This window comes from Monodon monoceros, unplaced genomic scaffold (genome assembly GCF_005190385.1).
Source record: "Monodon monoceros isolate NGI ecotype Baffin Bay Population unplaced genomic scaffold, NGI_Narwhal_1 Super_Scaffold_1, whole genome shotgun sequence".
In the NCBI taxonomy this organism is placed as follows: Eukaryota; Metazoa; Chordata; class Mammalia; order Artiodactyla; family Monodontidae; genus Monodon; species Monodon monoceros.
In genome coordinates, this window is record NW_021703765.1 from 75634881 (window position 1) to 75652724 (window position 17844).

The 17844-nt window shown below is 45.5% G+C and overlaps 1 protein-coding gene across 3 annotated transcripts in view; it reads right to left on the reverse strand.

The window, feature by feature from the left end:
* Nucleotides 1-17844, reverse strand: part of KSR2 (kinase suppressor of ras 2) — a 400523-nt gene that overhangs the window by 50626 nt on the left and 332053 nt on the right. For all 3 annotated transcript variants that reach the window (XM_029234471.1, XM_029234459.1, XM_029234465.1), the window contains exons 13-14: nt 15405-15453; nt 13212-13579 (exon numbers count right to left, since the gene is read on the reverse strand). In XM_029234471.1, the coding sequence (XP_029090304.1) occupies nt 13212-13579; nt 15405-15453 (417 nt within the window). The remainder of the gene's footprint in view (nt 1-13211; nt 13580-15404; nt 15454-17844) is intronic.

Genomic DNA, 17844 nt, shown 5'->3' on the forward strand with positions numbered 1-17844 from the left:
CCTCCCTCTGTCTTTAAAAACACTTCCCTGAGGGCCATTAGAGAGTTCAGCCTGTACTCCTTGCTGGACACCCTGCAGTAAATGCTGCACCTTCCTTCACCACAACCCGGCGTCAGTAGGTTGGCTTTACTGTGCGTAGGTGAGCAAACCCAAATTTGGTTCTGTAACAACCACAGGGGCTTTGCACCTGCTGTACTGCTGCTCAGACTGCTTTCTCTGCCTCTCTGCACAGCCATCTCCTCCTCATCCTTAGGTCTCAGCTCAAATGTCACCCCCCCACCCTGGACAGCTCTTCCGAGCGCCTCTTCAAAGTCGCAAACCTGTGGCTCTGACCCCAGCCCTCCCACTGTTTCTGGCCTTCATAGCACTTAACAAAATGCTTTAATTATCTTAATTATCTGTTTAACTTGTTATTATCTGTCTCTTCTACTGGCACATGAAGTCCTTGTGTAAAATGTAGGAACTATGTTCTGAGCATCCAGCCCCCAGCCTGGCTCTCAGACAGGTCCAGTAAATGACCGTGGAAGGTACATTAGTGAACTGAAGCTAAGAGACGGCTCTAAGGCCCCTGCTGGTTCTCACACTGGGACATTCTAGGCCCTCACTCACCTTGGACTCAGCTGCTCACCTCTCAGTGCCTCCTGGCAGAATCGCTGGGTGAGGGGGCAAGGAGGTTTTGAAGTATGCGGGAAACTCTAGGCAGTAGAAAAATCCGCTCGCCCAGCACAGGAAGCAGGAACAGGTTTCTTTAAAGCAGGGGTCTGAGCTCCAGCATGCATCAGAATCTCCTGGAGGGGCTTGGGCCCACCCCCAAGCCTCTGATTGGCAGGGAGGGGATAAGAATTTGCATTTCTAACAAGTTCCCAGGTGATGCTGGTCAAGGGGGGGGGGCCACAATATGAAGCACAGATTTAAACAATTTGGGGAATTCTAGAAAATTATTTGGGGGTGGGGACTTCTGGGCTATCTGACCTTTGTGAGTTGCTAATATTAATGAAATGAGTCTTTTACAGGGAAAGAGAATAACACAGCATGCGTTTGTAGGAATGAGAGAAGGGGTGTGGGAGAGAGGACAAGAATGGGAGAGAGAAAGGAGAGAGCTGGGGTGTCATTTAGGGTGTATACGGAAGAGGTGTGTGTGTTGGCCCCATGGGAACTTACAGGGCATTTCAGAAGTACATAAACAGAAAATCAAAGCTCCAAAAAAATGAAACTCAGTTTAATAAGAAAGTGGTTCTCAAACTGTGGTGTACCCAATCCTCTGGAACTTAATAAAAAAGTCAGAGGCCTTGGCTCGTTGGAGTGAGACGGGGCATGGCCTTGTATTGTTACCAAGTTCACCAGCTGATTTGGATATGATCAAAGGTGGCAAACTCCCCCGACCGGTTATTGCTTATGAGCTGAGCCCATCCCCCTCACCGGTGGCAAAGAAGGAACAAGCTAGACTAATATTCAGATGTACATTTGCTCAACTCCAAGTTCTGCCAATTATTTGTTCTATGACCTGGGCAAGGGCTCCCTTGACCTTGCCAACCTCAGACCTCAGTCTTCCCACCTGTAAAATGGGCACAGTGATAACCGGGAGACCATCACTGTGCCTTGCTGAAGGCTGGTGGAATCTGTTGCTTTTGGGGGTTTATTTTGGGGGTTCTGCATTTATTAACATTAAATAAATGCCCCTCAATCAGTGAAATGGTTTCAACAATGAAGATCAGTTGTGCCTCCTTCAGTTGCAAGAAAAGGAAGCAGGTGACAGAACCACAGTCTCTGCCTGGCCCACAGCTCTCCATGTCCTCCTGTCCTGAGGGAGGGCTGGTGCAGAAGCTAAGGAGGACAACGAGACATTGTGATAAACCTTTCTGGGCAGAATGAGGCAGTTTCTCCCTCCCTCGGCTTCCCCTACACTGGTGCAGACCCTCGTCCGCTGTTAAAACAGCAACCACGATAGGGCGGTCTTCATAACACAGCCTTTCCTGGGCTGGCCAAGGGCAGTGGGATGGGCTGGAGGAGAGGATGCTGGCGGCAGCTGAAGCCATCAGCTCTCTGATCATGTTGGGAAGTTAGGGTAGATAAACTGACATTTCCTTGAACTGTTGTTGCCTCTGCAGCTGCCAAAATACTTCCCTTGGGCTGTCACCCTTCATTGTGGAAGTTTCCCAGTTTTTGCCCTCAAAGACACCAGATGTTGTCCCTGCTTGCTGCATGGAGCATAAAATCCAGACCAAGATTTTAGGTCCTACGACAGAGGGTCTCAGAGCATCTCCTGACTGCCGATAGAGTCACCTGGGGAGGTTTTTAACTGAGGTCCCAGCCCCATCCAGGCTAATTAAATTAGAGACCCCAGGGCAATAGTTCTCACTGGGGCGACTTTGCCCCAGAGGACGTTGGCAATGTTTGAAGACATCTGGGTTATCACAACTAGGGACTTGGTACTACCGGCATTTAGTGGGAAGGAGGCAGGGATGCTGCTAAACATCCTAGAACGCACGGGACAGACCCCATAAATGAATCATCCAGCCCCAAATGTCACAGTGTCAAGGTTGAGAGACTGGGGTAGGTGTTGGTATTGTTTTAAAAGCCCCCCGGCTCCCCAACCAGGCTTGAGAGCCCCCTCCCCTCCACAGTCTGGCTCCTGCCAACTTCTTTACCCTCATCTTCTACCCTCTTGCCCTCAGCCACCATGCTTTGCCACCACAGTCTTCCTTCTGGTCCTCAAACACTCCCTGCTTATTCCTACCCCAGGACCTTTGCATTTGCTGTTCCTTCTGCTGGGTATGCCCTGCCCCTGAGTCTGCACAGCTGGCTCCTAGCATCCAGGTCCCTGTCCAAATACCACTTCTTCAGAGAGGCTTCCTGGACCACCCCCACACACACCCCCAAAATAACCCCGACACCCAAGTCCCTCTGTAGCACATCTTCCCAGTTTGTTTCCCTCAACAGACTGGGACCTACTTGAATTATCTCATTACCACTTTAGTACTAGTCTGTCTCTCCTACTAAAAACGACAGCACTCTGTGAACCGGGTCCATGTCTGTCTTGCTCACCATCGTCCCCTAACATTCAGCAAAATGCCTGGTGCTTAATAAGTGTTTGCTAAATATCTGATGGATGGATGGACAAGCATTGGAGAAGGATGGGGTTTTCAAGCTGTCAGAGGATGCGGTGTATTGACAATGGAGACCTGTGCTCCTGTCCTGGCTCCACTTTTCCTCTCCTGGTCTCAGTTTCCACATCTGTAACACAGCTGGGATGGGTTCAGTGGGATCAGTATCCCCCAGTGAAGCCCTCTCGGAGACGTCAATTTCAGGGAATTGCTTTCTCTTTGTCTCCATGGCCCCAAGCTAAGGTAGGTTGACTCCTACCCCTGTCACCAGATAAATAACGAATTACCTCCCACCGAGATCCCAATACTATGTAATTCTGTCTGGTCTATTTTCCTTGGAAAATTTCCCCACTTCCATTTCCCTTTGCACTAGCTGGACACATCTGACACCAATGCTGGGCACATAACAGTACTTCCTGGCGACACTCTCTAAGGCAGGGTTCCCAAATATTAGTCAAATTAGAATGGGCTGGGGAGCTTGGTTGAAAAGGTTTCACCTACAAATAGACTGGATGCACCAGACTGAGGGTATGTGGCAGACTGAAAAATGGCTGCCAACGATATCCAGCTACTAATCGCTAGAAACTGTGACAGTTACTTTATATGGCAAAAGGGACTTGACATGTGTGATTAAGTCAAGCATCTTGAAATGGGAGATTATCTTGGATTATCTGGGTGGATCCTACACGTAATCACAAGAGTCCTTATAAGAGGGAGATGTGATCCGTGATGCCGGAAGACGCCATGCTGCTGGCTTTGAAGATGGAGGAAGGGGCCACAAGCCAAGAAATGCAAGGAAGGCAGCTCCAAAGGCTGGGAAAGGCAAGGACACAGATTCTCCTCTGTAGCCTCCAGAAAAGAAAGCAAGCTTGCCTTGATATTAGCCTAGCGAGACCCACTCCAGGCTTCAGACCTGCAGACCTGTAAGAGAATGAATGTGTGGCGTTTTAAGCCATCAAGTTTGTGGCAATTTGTCATGACAGCCCTAGGAAACTAATAGAGGTGGCACCCAGGAGCCTGCATTTTAGCGACCCACCTCCCTTTGTTGGCTCTGATGCAGCAAGTCCTGGTGGACCATATTTTGGGAAGTGCAGCTCCAGAGCAGTTCCAGTCTGCTTCTGAAACAGCCCAGTCTCAGAGAGCCAAAGAAGGACCCTGCAACAAACATCTGCTTTTACCTGCTCATTTTACAGATGGGGAAACTGTGGTCTAAGAAACGCTGCAGCGGCATCACCACGCAGCCCCGCCTCGCACGGGGACGCGGCCTGAGGAGCAGGGGCGGGAACTCCGAGACTAGGGTGGCGCGAAAGCTCGAGAGAGGCTATACTTATCTGTGTTAGTCACTGCTGTGTTTCCTGAACATGCCTATAAAACATACTGAAGAAGGGTGCCTGAAATTTGCCGTGTGGAAGAAAGGCTCTTGGTGCTGCAGCCAGGAGTCAGTGCTGTGCCTCTGAGGTGGGAGAGCCAACTTCAGGACACTGGTCCATAAGAGACCTCCCAGCTCCACGTAATATCAAACGGTGAAAATCTCCCAGAGATCTCCATCTCAACACCAGCACCCAGCTTCACTCAATGACCAGCAAGCTACAGTGCTGGACATCCTATGCGAAACAGCTAGCAAGACAGGGACACAGCCCCACCCATTAGCAGAGAGGCTGCCCAAAATCATAATAAGTCCACAGACACCCCAAAACACACCACCAGACGTGGACCTGCCCACCAGAAAGACAAGATCCAGCCTCATCCACCAGAACACAGGCACTAGTCCCCTCCACCAGGAAGCCTACACAACCCACTGAACAAACCTTAGCCACTGGGGACAGACACCAAAAACAACGGGAACTACGAACCTGCAGCCTGAAAAACGGAGACCCCAAACACAGTAAGATAAGCAAAATGAAAAGACAGAAAAACACACAGCAGATGAAGGAGCAAGGTAAAAACCCACCAGACCTAACAAATGAAGAGGAAATAGGCAGTCTACCTGAAAAAGAATTCAGAATAATGATAGATAGTAAAGATAATCCAAAATCTTGGAAATAGAATAGAGAAAATGCAAGAAACATTTAACAAGGACCTAGAAGAACTAAAGAGGAAACAAGCAACGATGAGCAACACAATAAATGACATTAAAAATACTCTAGAAGGGATCAATAGCAGAATAACTGAGGCAGAAGAATGGATAAGTGACCTGGAAGATAAAATAGTGGAAATAACTACTGCAGAGCAGAATAAAGAAAAAAGAATGAAAAGAACTGAGGACAATCTCAGAGACCTCTGGGACAACATTAAACACACCACCATTCGAATTATAGGGGTCCCAGAAGAAGAAGAGAAAAAGAAAGGGACTGAGAAAATATTTGAAGAGATTATAGTTGAAAACTTCCCTAATATGGGAAAGGAAATAGTTAATCAAGTCCAGGAAGCACAGAGTCCCATACAGGATAAATCCAAGGAGAAACATGCCAAGACACATATTAATCAAACTATCAAAAATTAAATACAAAGAAAACATATGAAAAGCAGCAAGGGAAAAAGAACAAATAACACACAAGGGACTCCCCATAAGGTTAACAGCTGATCTTTCAGCAGAAACTCTGCAAGCCAGAAGGGAGTGGCAGGACATATTTAAAGTGATGACCGAGAAAAACCTACAACCAAGATTACTCTACCTAGCAAGGATCTCATTCAGATTTGATGGAGAAATTAAAACCTTTACAGACAAGCAAAAGCTGAGAGAGTGCAGCACCACCAAACCAGCTTTACAACAAATGCTAAAGGAACTTCTCTAGGCAAGAAACACAAGAGAAGGAAAAGACCTACAATAACAAACCCAAAACAATTAAGTAAATGGGAATAGGAACATACATATCGATAATTACCTTAAATGTAAATGGATTAAATGCTCCCACCAAAAGACATAGACTGGCTGATGGATACAAAAACAAGACCTGTATGTTTGCTGTCTACAAGAGACCCACTTCAGACCTAGGGACACATACAGACTGAAAGTGAGGGGATGGAAAAAGATATTCCATACAAATGGAAATCAGAAGAAAGCTGGAGTAGCAATTCTCATATCAGACAAAATAGACTTTAGATAAAGACTATTAGAAGAGACCAACAAGGACACTACATAATGATCAAGGGATCGATCCAAGAAGAAGATATAACAATTGTAAATATTTATGCACCCAACATAGGAGCACCTCAGTACATAAGGCAAATACTAACAGCCATAAAAGGGGAAATCGACAGTAACACAATCATAGTAGGGGACTTTAACACCCACTTTCACCAATGGACAGATCATCCAAAATTAAAATAAATAAGGAAACACAAGCTTTAAATGACATATTAAACAAGATGGACTTAATTGATACTTATAGGACATTCCATCCAAAAACAACAGAATACACATTTTTCTCAAGTGCTCATGGAACATTCTCCAGGATAGATCATATCTTGGGTCACAAATCAAGCCTTGGTAAATTTAAGAAAATTGAAATCGTATCAAGTATCTTTTCCAACCACAACGCTATGAGACTAGATATCAATTACAGGAAAAGTTCTGTAAAAAATACAAACACATGGAGGCTAAACAATACACTACTTAATAACGAAGTCATCACTGAAGAAATCAAAGAAGAAATCAAAAAATACCTAGAAACAAATGACAATGGAGAAACGACGACCCAAAACCTATGGGATGCAGCAAAAGCAGTTCTAAGAGGGAAGTTTATAGCAATATAATCCTACCTTAAGAAACAGGAAACATTTCAAATAAACAACCTAACCTTGCACCTAAAGCAGTTAGAGAAAGAAGAACAAAAAAACCCCAAATTTAGCAGAAGGAAAAATCATAAAGATCAGAGCAGAAATAAATGAAAAAGAAATGAAGGAAACGACAGCAAAGATCAATAAAACTAAAAGCTGGTTCTTTGAGAAAATAAAATTTATAAACCATTAGCCAGAATCATCAAGAAAAAAAGGGAGAAGACTCAAATCAATAGAATTAGAAATGAAAAAGTAGAAGTAACAACTGACACTGCAGAAATAAAAAAGATCATGAGAGATTACTACAAGCAACTGTATGCCAATAAAATGGACAACCTGGAAGAAATGGACAAATTCTTAGAAATGCACAACCTGCCGAGACTGAACCAGTAAGAAATAGAAAATATGAACAGACCAATCACAAGCACTGAAATCGAAAATGTGATTAAAAATCTTCCAACAAACAAAAGCCCAGGACAAGATGGCTTCACAGGCGAATTCTATCAAACATTTAGAGAAGAGCTAACACCTATCCTTCTCAAACTCTTCCAAAATATAGCAGAGGGAGGAACACTCCCAAACTCATTCTATGAGGCCACCATCACCCTGATACCAAAACCAGACAAAGATGTCACAAAGAAAGAAAACTACAGGCCAATATCACTGATGAACATAGATGCAAAAATCCTCAACAAAATACTAGCAAACAGAATCCAACAGCACATTAAAAGGATCATACACCATGATCAAGTGGGGTTTATCCCAGGAATACAAGGATTCTTCAATATACGCAAATCAATCAACGTGACACACCCTATTAACAAATTGAAGGAGAAAAACCATATGATCATCTCAATAGATGCAGAGAAAGCTTTCGACAAAATTCAACACCCATTTATGATAAAAACCCTGTAGAAGGTAGGCATAGAGGGAACTTTCCTCAACATAATAAAGACCATATATGACAAACCCACAGCCAACATCGTCCTCAATGGTGAAAAACTGAAACCATTTCCACTAAGATCAGGAAAAAGACAAGGTTGCCCACTCTCACCACTATTATTGAACATAGTTTTGCAAGTTCTAGCTACAGCAATCAGAGAAGAAAAAGAAATAAAAGGAATCCAAATCGCAAAAGAAGAAGTAAAGCTGTCACTGTTTGCAGATGACATGATACTATACATAGAGAATCCTAAAGATGCTACCAGAAAACTACTAGAGCTAATCAATGAATTTGGTAAAGTTGCAGGATACAAAATTAATGCACAGAAATCTCTGGCATTCTTATACACTAATGATGAAAAATCTGAAAGTGAAATTAAGAAAACACTCCCATTTACCATTGCAACAGAAAGAATAAAATATCTAGGAATAAACCTACCTAAGGAGACAAAAGACCTGTATGCAGAAAATTATAAGACACTGATGAAAGAAATTAAAGATGATACAAATAGATGGAGAGCTATACCATGTTCTTGGATTGGAAGACTCAACATTGTGAAAATGACTCTACTACCCAAAGCAATCTATAGATTCAATGCAATCCCTATCAAACTACCACTGGCATTTTTCACAGAACTAGAACAAAAAATTTCACAATTTGTATGGAAACACAAAAGACCCCAAATAGCCAAAGCAATCTTGAGAACAAAAAATGGAGCTGGAGGAATCAGGCTCCAGGACTTCAGACTATACTACAAAGCTACAGTAATCAAGACAGTATGGTACTGGCACAAACACAGAAATATAGATCAATGGAACAGGATAGAAAGCCCAGAGATAAACCCATGCACATATGGTCACCTTATCTTTGACAAAGGAGGAAAGAACATACACTGGAGAAAAGACAGCCTCTTCAATAAGTGGTGCTGGGAAAACTGGACAGGTACATGTAAAAGTATGAAATTAGAACACTCCCTGACACCATACACAAAAATAAGCTCAAAATGGATTAAAGACCTAAATGTAAGGCCACACACTATAAAACTCTTAGAGGAAAACATAGACAAAACACTCTATGACGTAAATCACAGGAAGATCCTCTTTGCCCCATCTCCTAGTGAAATGGAAATAAAAACAAAAATAAACAAATGGGACCTAATGAAACTTCAAAGCTTATGCACAGCAAAGGAAACCATAAACAAGATGAAAAGACAACCCTCAGAATGGGAGAAAATATTTGCAAATGAAGCAACTGACAAAGGATTAATCTCCAAAATTTACAAGCAGCTCATGCAGCTCAATAACAAAAAAACAAACAACCCAATCCAAAAATGGGCAGGAGACCTAAATAGACATTTCTCCAAAGAAGATATACAGACTGCCAACAAACACATGAAAGAATGCTCAACATCATTAATCATTAGAGAAATGCAAATCAAAACTGCAATGAGATATCATCTCACACTGGTCAGAATGGCCATCATCAAAAAATCTAGAAACAATAAATGCTGGAGAGGGTTTGGAGAAAAGGGAACACTCTTGCACTGCTGGTGGGAATGTGAATTGGTACAGCCACTATGGAGGACAGTATGGAGGTTCCTTTAAAAACTACACATAGAACTACCATATGACCCAGCAATCCCAGTACTGGGCATATACCCTGAGAAAACCATAATTCAAAAAGAGTCATGTACCAAAATGTTCACTGCAGCTCTATTTACAATAGCCAGGACATGGAAGCAACCTAAGTGTCCACCAACAGATGAATGGGTAAAGAAGATGTGGCACATATATACAATGGAATATTACTCAGCCATAAAAAGAAACGAAATTGAGTTATTTGTAGTGAGGTGGATGGACCTGGAGTCTGTCATACAGAGTGAAGTAAGTCAGAAGGAGGAAAACAAATACCGTATGCTAACACATATATATGGAATCTAAGAAAAAAAAAATGTCATGAAGAGCCTAGGGGTAGGACGGGAATAAAGACACAGACCTCCTAGAGCATGGACTTGAGGGTATGGGGAGGGGGAAGGGTAAGCTGTGACGAAGTGAGAGAGTGGCATGGACATATATACACTACCAAATGTAGAGTGGATAGCTAGTGGGAAGCAGCTGCATGGCACAGGGAGATCAGCTAGGTGGTTTGTGACCACGTAAAGGGGTGGGACAGGGAGGGTGGGAGGGAGGGAGACGCAAGAGGGAAGAGATGTGGGAACATATGTATATGTATAACCGATTCACTTTGTTGTAAAGCAGAAACTAACACACCATTGTAAAGCAATTATACTCCAATAAATATGTTAAAAAGAAAAAAAAAAAAAGAAACGCTGCAGCAAGGTAGAAGGATAAGAGATGCTTTCATTCAACTCTATCTTTATTGGCATTCAAATTCCATCTGGACTTTTAAAAAATGAGCAATTGTGCCGACTGTCGATAGCTTTGCAATCATCTCATAATGACCCAATCGTGAAACGATTTAGCAATACTGCTGTTAATTGCATTTGTGGATCTAGCAATTGGGTAACTAGTTGGTTATTACTCATTCCCCAAGAGCCATACACATCGCATTACAAGGAAGCTAATCTTAGAAATACTTGTTAACTTCAACGATAATTACTAGGTAATTGGCTAGAACATGCCATTGTGCATTTATCCAGAATATGCCAGGTAATTATCTGGTCTGATGTTCCCTGTAAAATAAATCCAGGGTCCAGAAACTGTTCCAGTTGGTTGGCTATCATCCAACCATCAACCTCTGCCAACCAACTGCACGAATGCGAGTGATTAATCAAATTACTCAAATATTTGGTTTCAAACTGAATGTTCAGATAAGAAACCGGGGTGGCCAACGTTGCTGAACGGGAGAGAGGAGGGCACTCAGCCGCTCTCTAAGATAAATATATAACGACACAATAATATGCAATAAATGTCACTTCTTTGGGGCTCATCTGGCTTCTTCAAACAAAATACCAAAACACTTCAGAGACCAATTATATGTCCCAAAGCTGCAGAGTCTTTATCATGGTGCCAGGAAAAGGCTGCGCTATTTGTGAAATCTGCAGGCAGTTATGGTGCTTGGGGAGGGGGACTCAGAATTTTGTATGTAATAGAAAAGGGGCTGCCAACGCAGCTGGCTTGCAGGGGGAGCAACACATTTTCATAATGACCACTCTTTTTTCAAGGATGGCTGCTGACTGAATCCATCCATTTCCAATTAGCCAGCCCTTGGGAAAGAGGGGAGGGAGGCTTGGGTAACTGGGTTCCACTGATACCCCTGAAAAAGTCAGAGGCCGGGAGGTCCTTAGAGGGTCTAGGCAAAGGAGAAGAGATGATGGATTTCAAATTTCTAATTTGGGGGATTGGAAAAGATGGGTTAGCAGGTCAGAAGGTGAGGGGCTGACCAGAGAGAAAGTCCGGTTAACAGACTGGTGGGAACAGTGGGCAGAAGGCCAGTGGTGGGGGAAAGACCACCTTCCAGCCAGACTTGTGCACCTCAAGTAAAGGACCGTTGACAGCCTGCTAATATAGATGATACATACTAGAAAGGGGAAAGAAAAGGGAGCTAAGGGTCTTACATGCAGTGGTAGGTGGTAAGAATGGCTGCAGACTGTCTCTCTCCCTGCATCCACGTTCTTGCAACATGGCATTGCAAATCCTCCCATCCAAAGGCAGACTCTGTTCTCCATGCCTTGGATGGAGGTTGGCCACGTGATTTGGCCAATGCAACGCAGACAGAGATGTGAAAGGCACTTGTCCAACAGGGCTTGACCTCTTGTTGTCTTGCTGCATTTGGAACCCTGAGACTACCCATGGGAATGAGCCCAGGCTGGCCTGTTGTGGGGATGAGAGGCTGTGTGGAGAAGAGCTGAGGCACCCCAGCTGACAGTCTGCCAACCAGCAGACACATGAGTGAATGCGTCTGAGACTGACCAGCCCTCAGTCTGACCAGCCAGCGGACCACAGACACATCTAAGAGCCCAGCTACTGAGCCTGGCTCAGCCCAGAACTGTTTGCAGACTAGAAAGAAACTGTGACTTTGGGGTATTTGTTACTCAGCAAAAGCTTACTGATACATTCACCTAATCAGGACAGCTCAGCCCCTGAATATGATCTGGGCTGATTATTTGAGAGCCACTTCTGGTCCTGTGTAGAGTTGAGAACCGTCAATTTCTACCCTGGTTTAAGGAGGGTTGAAGGGCCATCCTTAGATCTCTAGTCCTTTGCAAGCACTTACCATTTGACACGTGGGTTTCAGTCAACCCACCAACTGCATAATCAATGGTGACGGACAATAACACACCTTCTACCGATCACCCAGGTCTTACAAATGGACTCAAAAAGGCTTTGTATGGATCACAAGGGAACAGATCAAAGACACAGCAGCTCTTCCCTGAGCCCACAGCTCCCACTATGGCACCTGCCCAAATGTGAGGCTTGTGTATTTGGGATCTTATTGCTTGGGTTGAGAATAAGAATGAGAAGGCTCCTAATGGACACTTGGCATCACAGGACACACCAAGAACACTGCTGCTGTGGCCAGTCCTAATGCAACAGAGGAGCAAAGGCCAGAGTTTAAAAACACACCAAAGGATTGTTCCACAACTGTTCAACTGAAACCAAAGCTATTTTTTTTTCAATGCCTACAGGTTAGAGAGAGCAAGTCCAAGAAAGTTCCTATCATGTGACATTTTCTTAATGTCAGTTCTCTGTTAACTACCCCTTTTGTGCAGCTATAGACCATGGATCCTGGATATTTAAAACAACCATGGTAGAGTTCGACAGAAGTGCTCTGCTATTTTAATGAAAGCCAGAGCAAGTCATCAGAATGTCAGTCCAGGGGTCAACAAACTAGGGTCTGCAGGCCAAACCCAGCCCATCGCCTGGTTGTGTTGATGATGTTTTATTGGCGCACAGCCACATACATCCATTTACATCTTGTCTGAGGCTGCTTTCACACTACAGTAGCAGAGTTGAGCAGTCACTAGAGAAACTGTATGGCCCACAAAGCCAAAAATACTGTTGGGTCCTTTAGAGAGAAAGTTTGCTGATCCCTGATTTAGCCTAATCCGTTCAATTTACATTTGGAGAAAGTGAGTCTCAGAGACGCTGTTTCACAAATATGGAGCACAGGCGGGTTTAGAATCAGCCTTTCTGACTTCCCATGTGGTGCCCGCTCCAGGGCACCACTCTGCCAAAGAGTTCTAGCATTAATCGTATTTTCTGGACTCTCAAATCTTCAAACCATATAAGTTGTGATTTGGTAAAGCCAGAGACTCTCTATTTACCAGAATGTTGAATTCACCAGAACCCGTATTTCTCAACGCTGCCGGAAGCAGGGCTTTGGGAACAAGCATACGGGCGGGGAGCCCGGGTGGGACTGACCTGGTGATGATGGCCAGGCGGGGCGGGCTCATGCAGGCGCCCATGAAGAGTACCACGTTCTCGTGCCGCGTCTGCCTGTAGGCCATCACCTCCCGCTTGAAGGCCTTGAGCTGGTCTTCATTATCCCTCTCAGTGTCGATCAGCCGGATGGCCACCTCCCCGTGCCAGCGGCCATGGTACACCTGCCCGAAGCGGCCCTTCCCGATGAGCTCGCCGATCTCCAGCTGCTCAAAGGGGATGTCCCACTCCTGAAGGAAGATGCTGGTCTGGCTGGCCTTGCGCGGGAAGCTCCGGGCCGAGAGCAGGGACAGGTTCATCTCCTCAAAGTCATCCTCCGACTCCTCGGCCTCATCGTGACCCTCCTCGTTCTGCGGCCAGAGGGGGAGAGGGGTCAGTTCCCGCCACTGCCCCACCTGCCCTCCAGGTCCCACTGTGCCCCACTGTGTGTTTTTGGCTGGTGCACACGTGTCTCTCTATTTGCCCAGGTACCTCCTGCCTATCACTGTACTGCAATGAAGGAGCTGAAAGGGAGATCCTGGCAATCCATCCCTCTTGTGCTACAGGGAAACTGAGGCTCAGAGAGGGGAAATGCTAGGAGGACCACGTATTCCGGTTTCCCATGACATTGCCCGTTTGGGCACTGAAAGTCTCACACTTGGAAAACTGACAAACGGGGATGGTTGGTCCCTGTGGGAAGAGCCTAGCTCTGGTCAGGCAGCCAGGCTGAGCTAGGATTAAGATTCAGGCCTCTCAGATCCTAATATCTGATGCCATCCTACTCGACCATGATGTTTTGACTTGCCTGATTATTTATGTGGGAGTAAGAAAAATGACAGGCTGAAATATGGGTACACCATACACCTACATATAACATGACAACCCTCGACACGGAGGGCCTTCGCTTCCCCAGGGAATTTGGAATTGAGGAGGCAGAAACTGAGAGATGTCAGAGCTACTCAGCACAGGCCAGAGGCTGGGGGTTCCTGTGCAGCTGAGGTACAAGAGGGAGAGGTTGACAGAATGAGCCTAACACTCAGACCAAATGAGCTGGAATCTGGCCGCTGTGTGACCTTGGGCAAGTCACTTCACTTCTCTGGGCCTTCTTTTCCTCATCATAAAGTGGGGCTAATGACATCTGCCCCTGGGGGTGGTGTGAGGTTTTCAATAAGGTGAAGATCTGTTGAGTTCTTTGCACAGACCTGACCGCCTGTAGGAAACATCCACTGGGATGGCTTATAAAATGCATATTCCTAGGCCCCGACCAGATTTTCTGAACCAGAATGTCATAAGGCCAGGGCCAGGACTCTTCATTTTTATCCTGCACACCCACATGACTCAGGCACACTTAGACATGACCACTGCAACAGTTAGACACTCAAGGCCCAGGGATCTACCCTCGCAGCCTGGTGTCTGGGGGCACCTGGGGCTGCAGGGTCCTGCCCCTTGGGTTCTTTGGCTGGAATGGGGGAGCAGCAGGTGCCTGAGCTGGGGGGATTTTCAGGGGCTTGGAGTCTGACAAGACAGCCGGAGAAGGTGGCGCCTTGGCTGGGTACAGGTCTCTCTGACCCCAAATCTGAGCAAGCTGTCCCCAATGGCACACTCAGGAGAAATGACCCAGGAAATACACCTTCTTTCACGGTCATTTTCCAACTACCACAATGGTTCCAGAAAAGGACATGATTTTCTCTGGAAACCCTGACTCCACTCCCTTCAGTTCAGGACAGACCAGCAGAGCCGAGGAGTCAGGGCTCTGGTTCTCACCCCGAAGACTTCATTTATTCCTCCAGGGGCTCTGGCAGGTGGGAAGAAGCCCCAGAACATTCTCAACACCCCGCCAAGCCAGTGTCCCTGAGGCTGCCGTCTCCTCCTTCCACATGTTCTTCAGAAAGCAGCGGGGCACATCCCCCTTGGTACTCACCCAGCCTTGAGCTGAATTTTCAACTAAGAACGCAAATCACTTGCTAACTTGTGCACAACTCGCTTTTCCGTGATGCACACCATATAACGGCCCATTAGGTTCAGTGCCGGGAGGGGTCACCCACTCGTTAGTCGTCCCGGAGTTAGAACAGCCATCAAACAGGGCCACTGCACCCCCAGCCCGCCCCAAGCCCTCTGCGTCATCAAAGACATCAATCAGCTTTGCCAAGTGGGTAGCCCCCGGAAAAAGTTGCTTCATTGCTCTCCGGTTCTCACCTCTGAGGTTGGCTCCACTTCAATTTGAAGTAATGGATTTCCTTCCAAGCTTTAGAGAAAGAAAAATAAACGTGACCCTCAGGTGAAAAGATGGGTCCATGCATTGACCTGATCCATGTAAGAAATGTCTTAAAATGAGAAGTCCTCACCACCAAGCCTTTTTCTGCAAGTTCACTTCAATGCTTGTGTCTAGAATAATCCAAAACCTTGCCACCAAGGAGTGGTGTGCAAGGACATTGTCTTAAATAGATTTTCTGGCCTGCTCAGGGCTCATTTTTCTTTGTTGGTTTCCACTAATCTAGCAGTTTCCTTATAAACTGGCCTAAATGCCATGGATGGCAGGATCCTTAGAGCTCTAGGTGTTTCCTAGGAGAGAATGAATCAGATCTCTACAGTTCTGAATCTTTTGGAAGGATCCTAGTGTTCATTTGGTTTTTTGCTCGTTTATTCATTCATTCATTTGGTTAGAATTATGTGCCAGGAACAGTGCCAGACCTTTAGAGGGATACAGAGTTGAAAGTGACACGGCTTCCTGACTTTAAGGAATATTTATATTACTACTGTTGTGCAGAAAGGGTACAGGTAACAAGGGTTGAAAGTTAGGTATGTATTGAATAAATGGAGGGTGTGGACATTCCCAGGAGAGAGGATTACTGGATATATTTGAAGATTAGCAGTGTTTTGAGTTGCACCTTGCCAATCACGTTCAGAAGACACGTGCAGGGCGAGAATGGGGAGGAGGAAGCCAGACCGTACTGGCGTGGAAGACACAGGCGTGTGAGGGTGTGTGTGTGTGTGTGTGTGTGTGTGTGTGTGTGTGTGTGTGTGTGTGTGATTCATGCATATTCATGAGCTTGTGAGTTGCAGTTGTGTTCTGAGTACAGGAACAAGCTGGACATGGGTGCTGGGGGTACAATGTGAGTGTTAAGTGTCCACCGAGGACTGCGTGGGTATTATGGAATGTGCTCTGTGCAGGGGTTGTTCTGTGTGCGTGTGAGTTGGGTGTACATACTGGGGATGCTGGGGGAGGGGGCGTGCCATTCTTGACGGTGTAACTGGTGATGTATTGGGGATGTGTGGGCATGTTGGAGCACATGGTATGTGATGGAGATGTGGGGCACCATATGTGTTAAAGGATTTTGGGGGAGTGGGTTTTTAGAGCAGAGGATGTGTTTACGGAGTGAGCTGGAACTGGTGGGAGGAAGGGATCACAATGGCCACCACACCCCCTTCCTACTTCCGCAGTGGAAGCTTAGCAGGTTCCCCCGACCCACCTCCTTATTTGAGGGGGACCTCCCCTATCTTGACCCTCAGACCTCACCCAGAAAGCTGCTGACCCTGCAGACAGAGTCAGTCTGCTTGCTGGAGGAGGAGTGGTGAGGGGGAGTCTGGAAGACTGTAAGAACTCAAAGAAGGAGAAAGAAGTAGCGTTTGCCATCCTATTAGCCAAGAATTTACAGTACAGCTTGGGAAGGCGGAAACCACATCACAACAGCTGACATGCTGGAAACCGGACGCACTGGGGGGGATTTGGGTGGAACAAGGCACCTGGAGTCCTTCCTCATGCCCAAGAAAATGGACTGCTCGCCTCTGCTTGCATCAAGGCGTGATTACAGCAGCCGGGGCTACTTAATGATTTCCCTTCTGCAAAGAGTCAGTTCCCATCACTCCATGCACATTTAAGCAGATCGCAGGCACTTACGGACTCCGTTTTTCACTGGCACTCCCTGACTCTCAGTTAATAACCTGGAGTTCATCTTGCACAACTTGTGGAATTGGTTTATGTGCAGCAGAGAAATGATCTGGAGCTAGATGTCAGCACAATATCCCTGGGCAAGTTGCTCCTCCTTTGATTTCAGAAATGTACCATTTGGGTCTTTAACAAAGGCTATAACATGGGTCAGAAAGGATGGAGCAGCTAGGGTAGTCAGAAGGAAAACCAAGTAGGCAAAATTGTGAGTTGGGAAAGAAGTCAAATCAGAATTAGGTCCCTAGCATGCCCCAGACTTGGGTCACAACCAAAGAAGTTAAGGAAGGTGATTTCACTAGACCACCTGGAAAGAGGGTCTGTATCTTAAGGATGCTAAAGACACCACACACAAAGATGTTTGTTGCAGAGTTGTTTACAACAGTGAGGTATAGGAAGATGTAAGATCCAGCGGTAGGGAAATGGTTAGGGAAGTTATTCCGCATCGATATGATATTTTACATTCATTAAAATCAATGTGTATGAAGAGCCCAGAATAATATGAAAAAATGTGATGTTATAGCATTAAGGGATAAACAGAGCAGGATAGAAATTGCATATGGTGTGGATCACAAGTATGTACAATATGAATAGAGCACACTTCTAAGAGTGGTGCAATTATAAGTGATTATTTTTCCTTTCTTTTTTTATAGAATAGTCCAAATTTCGCAAAATTAGCTAATTTTATTTTTA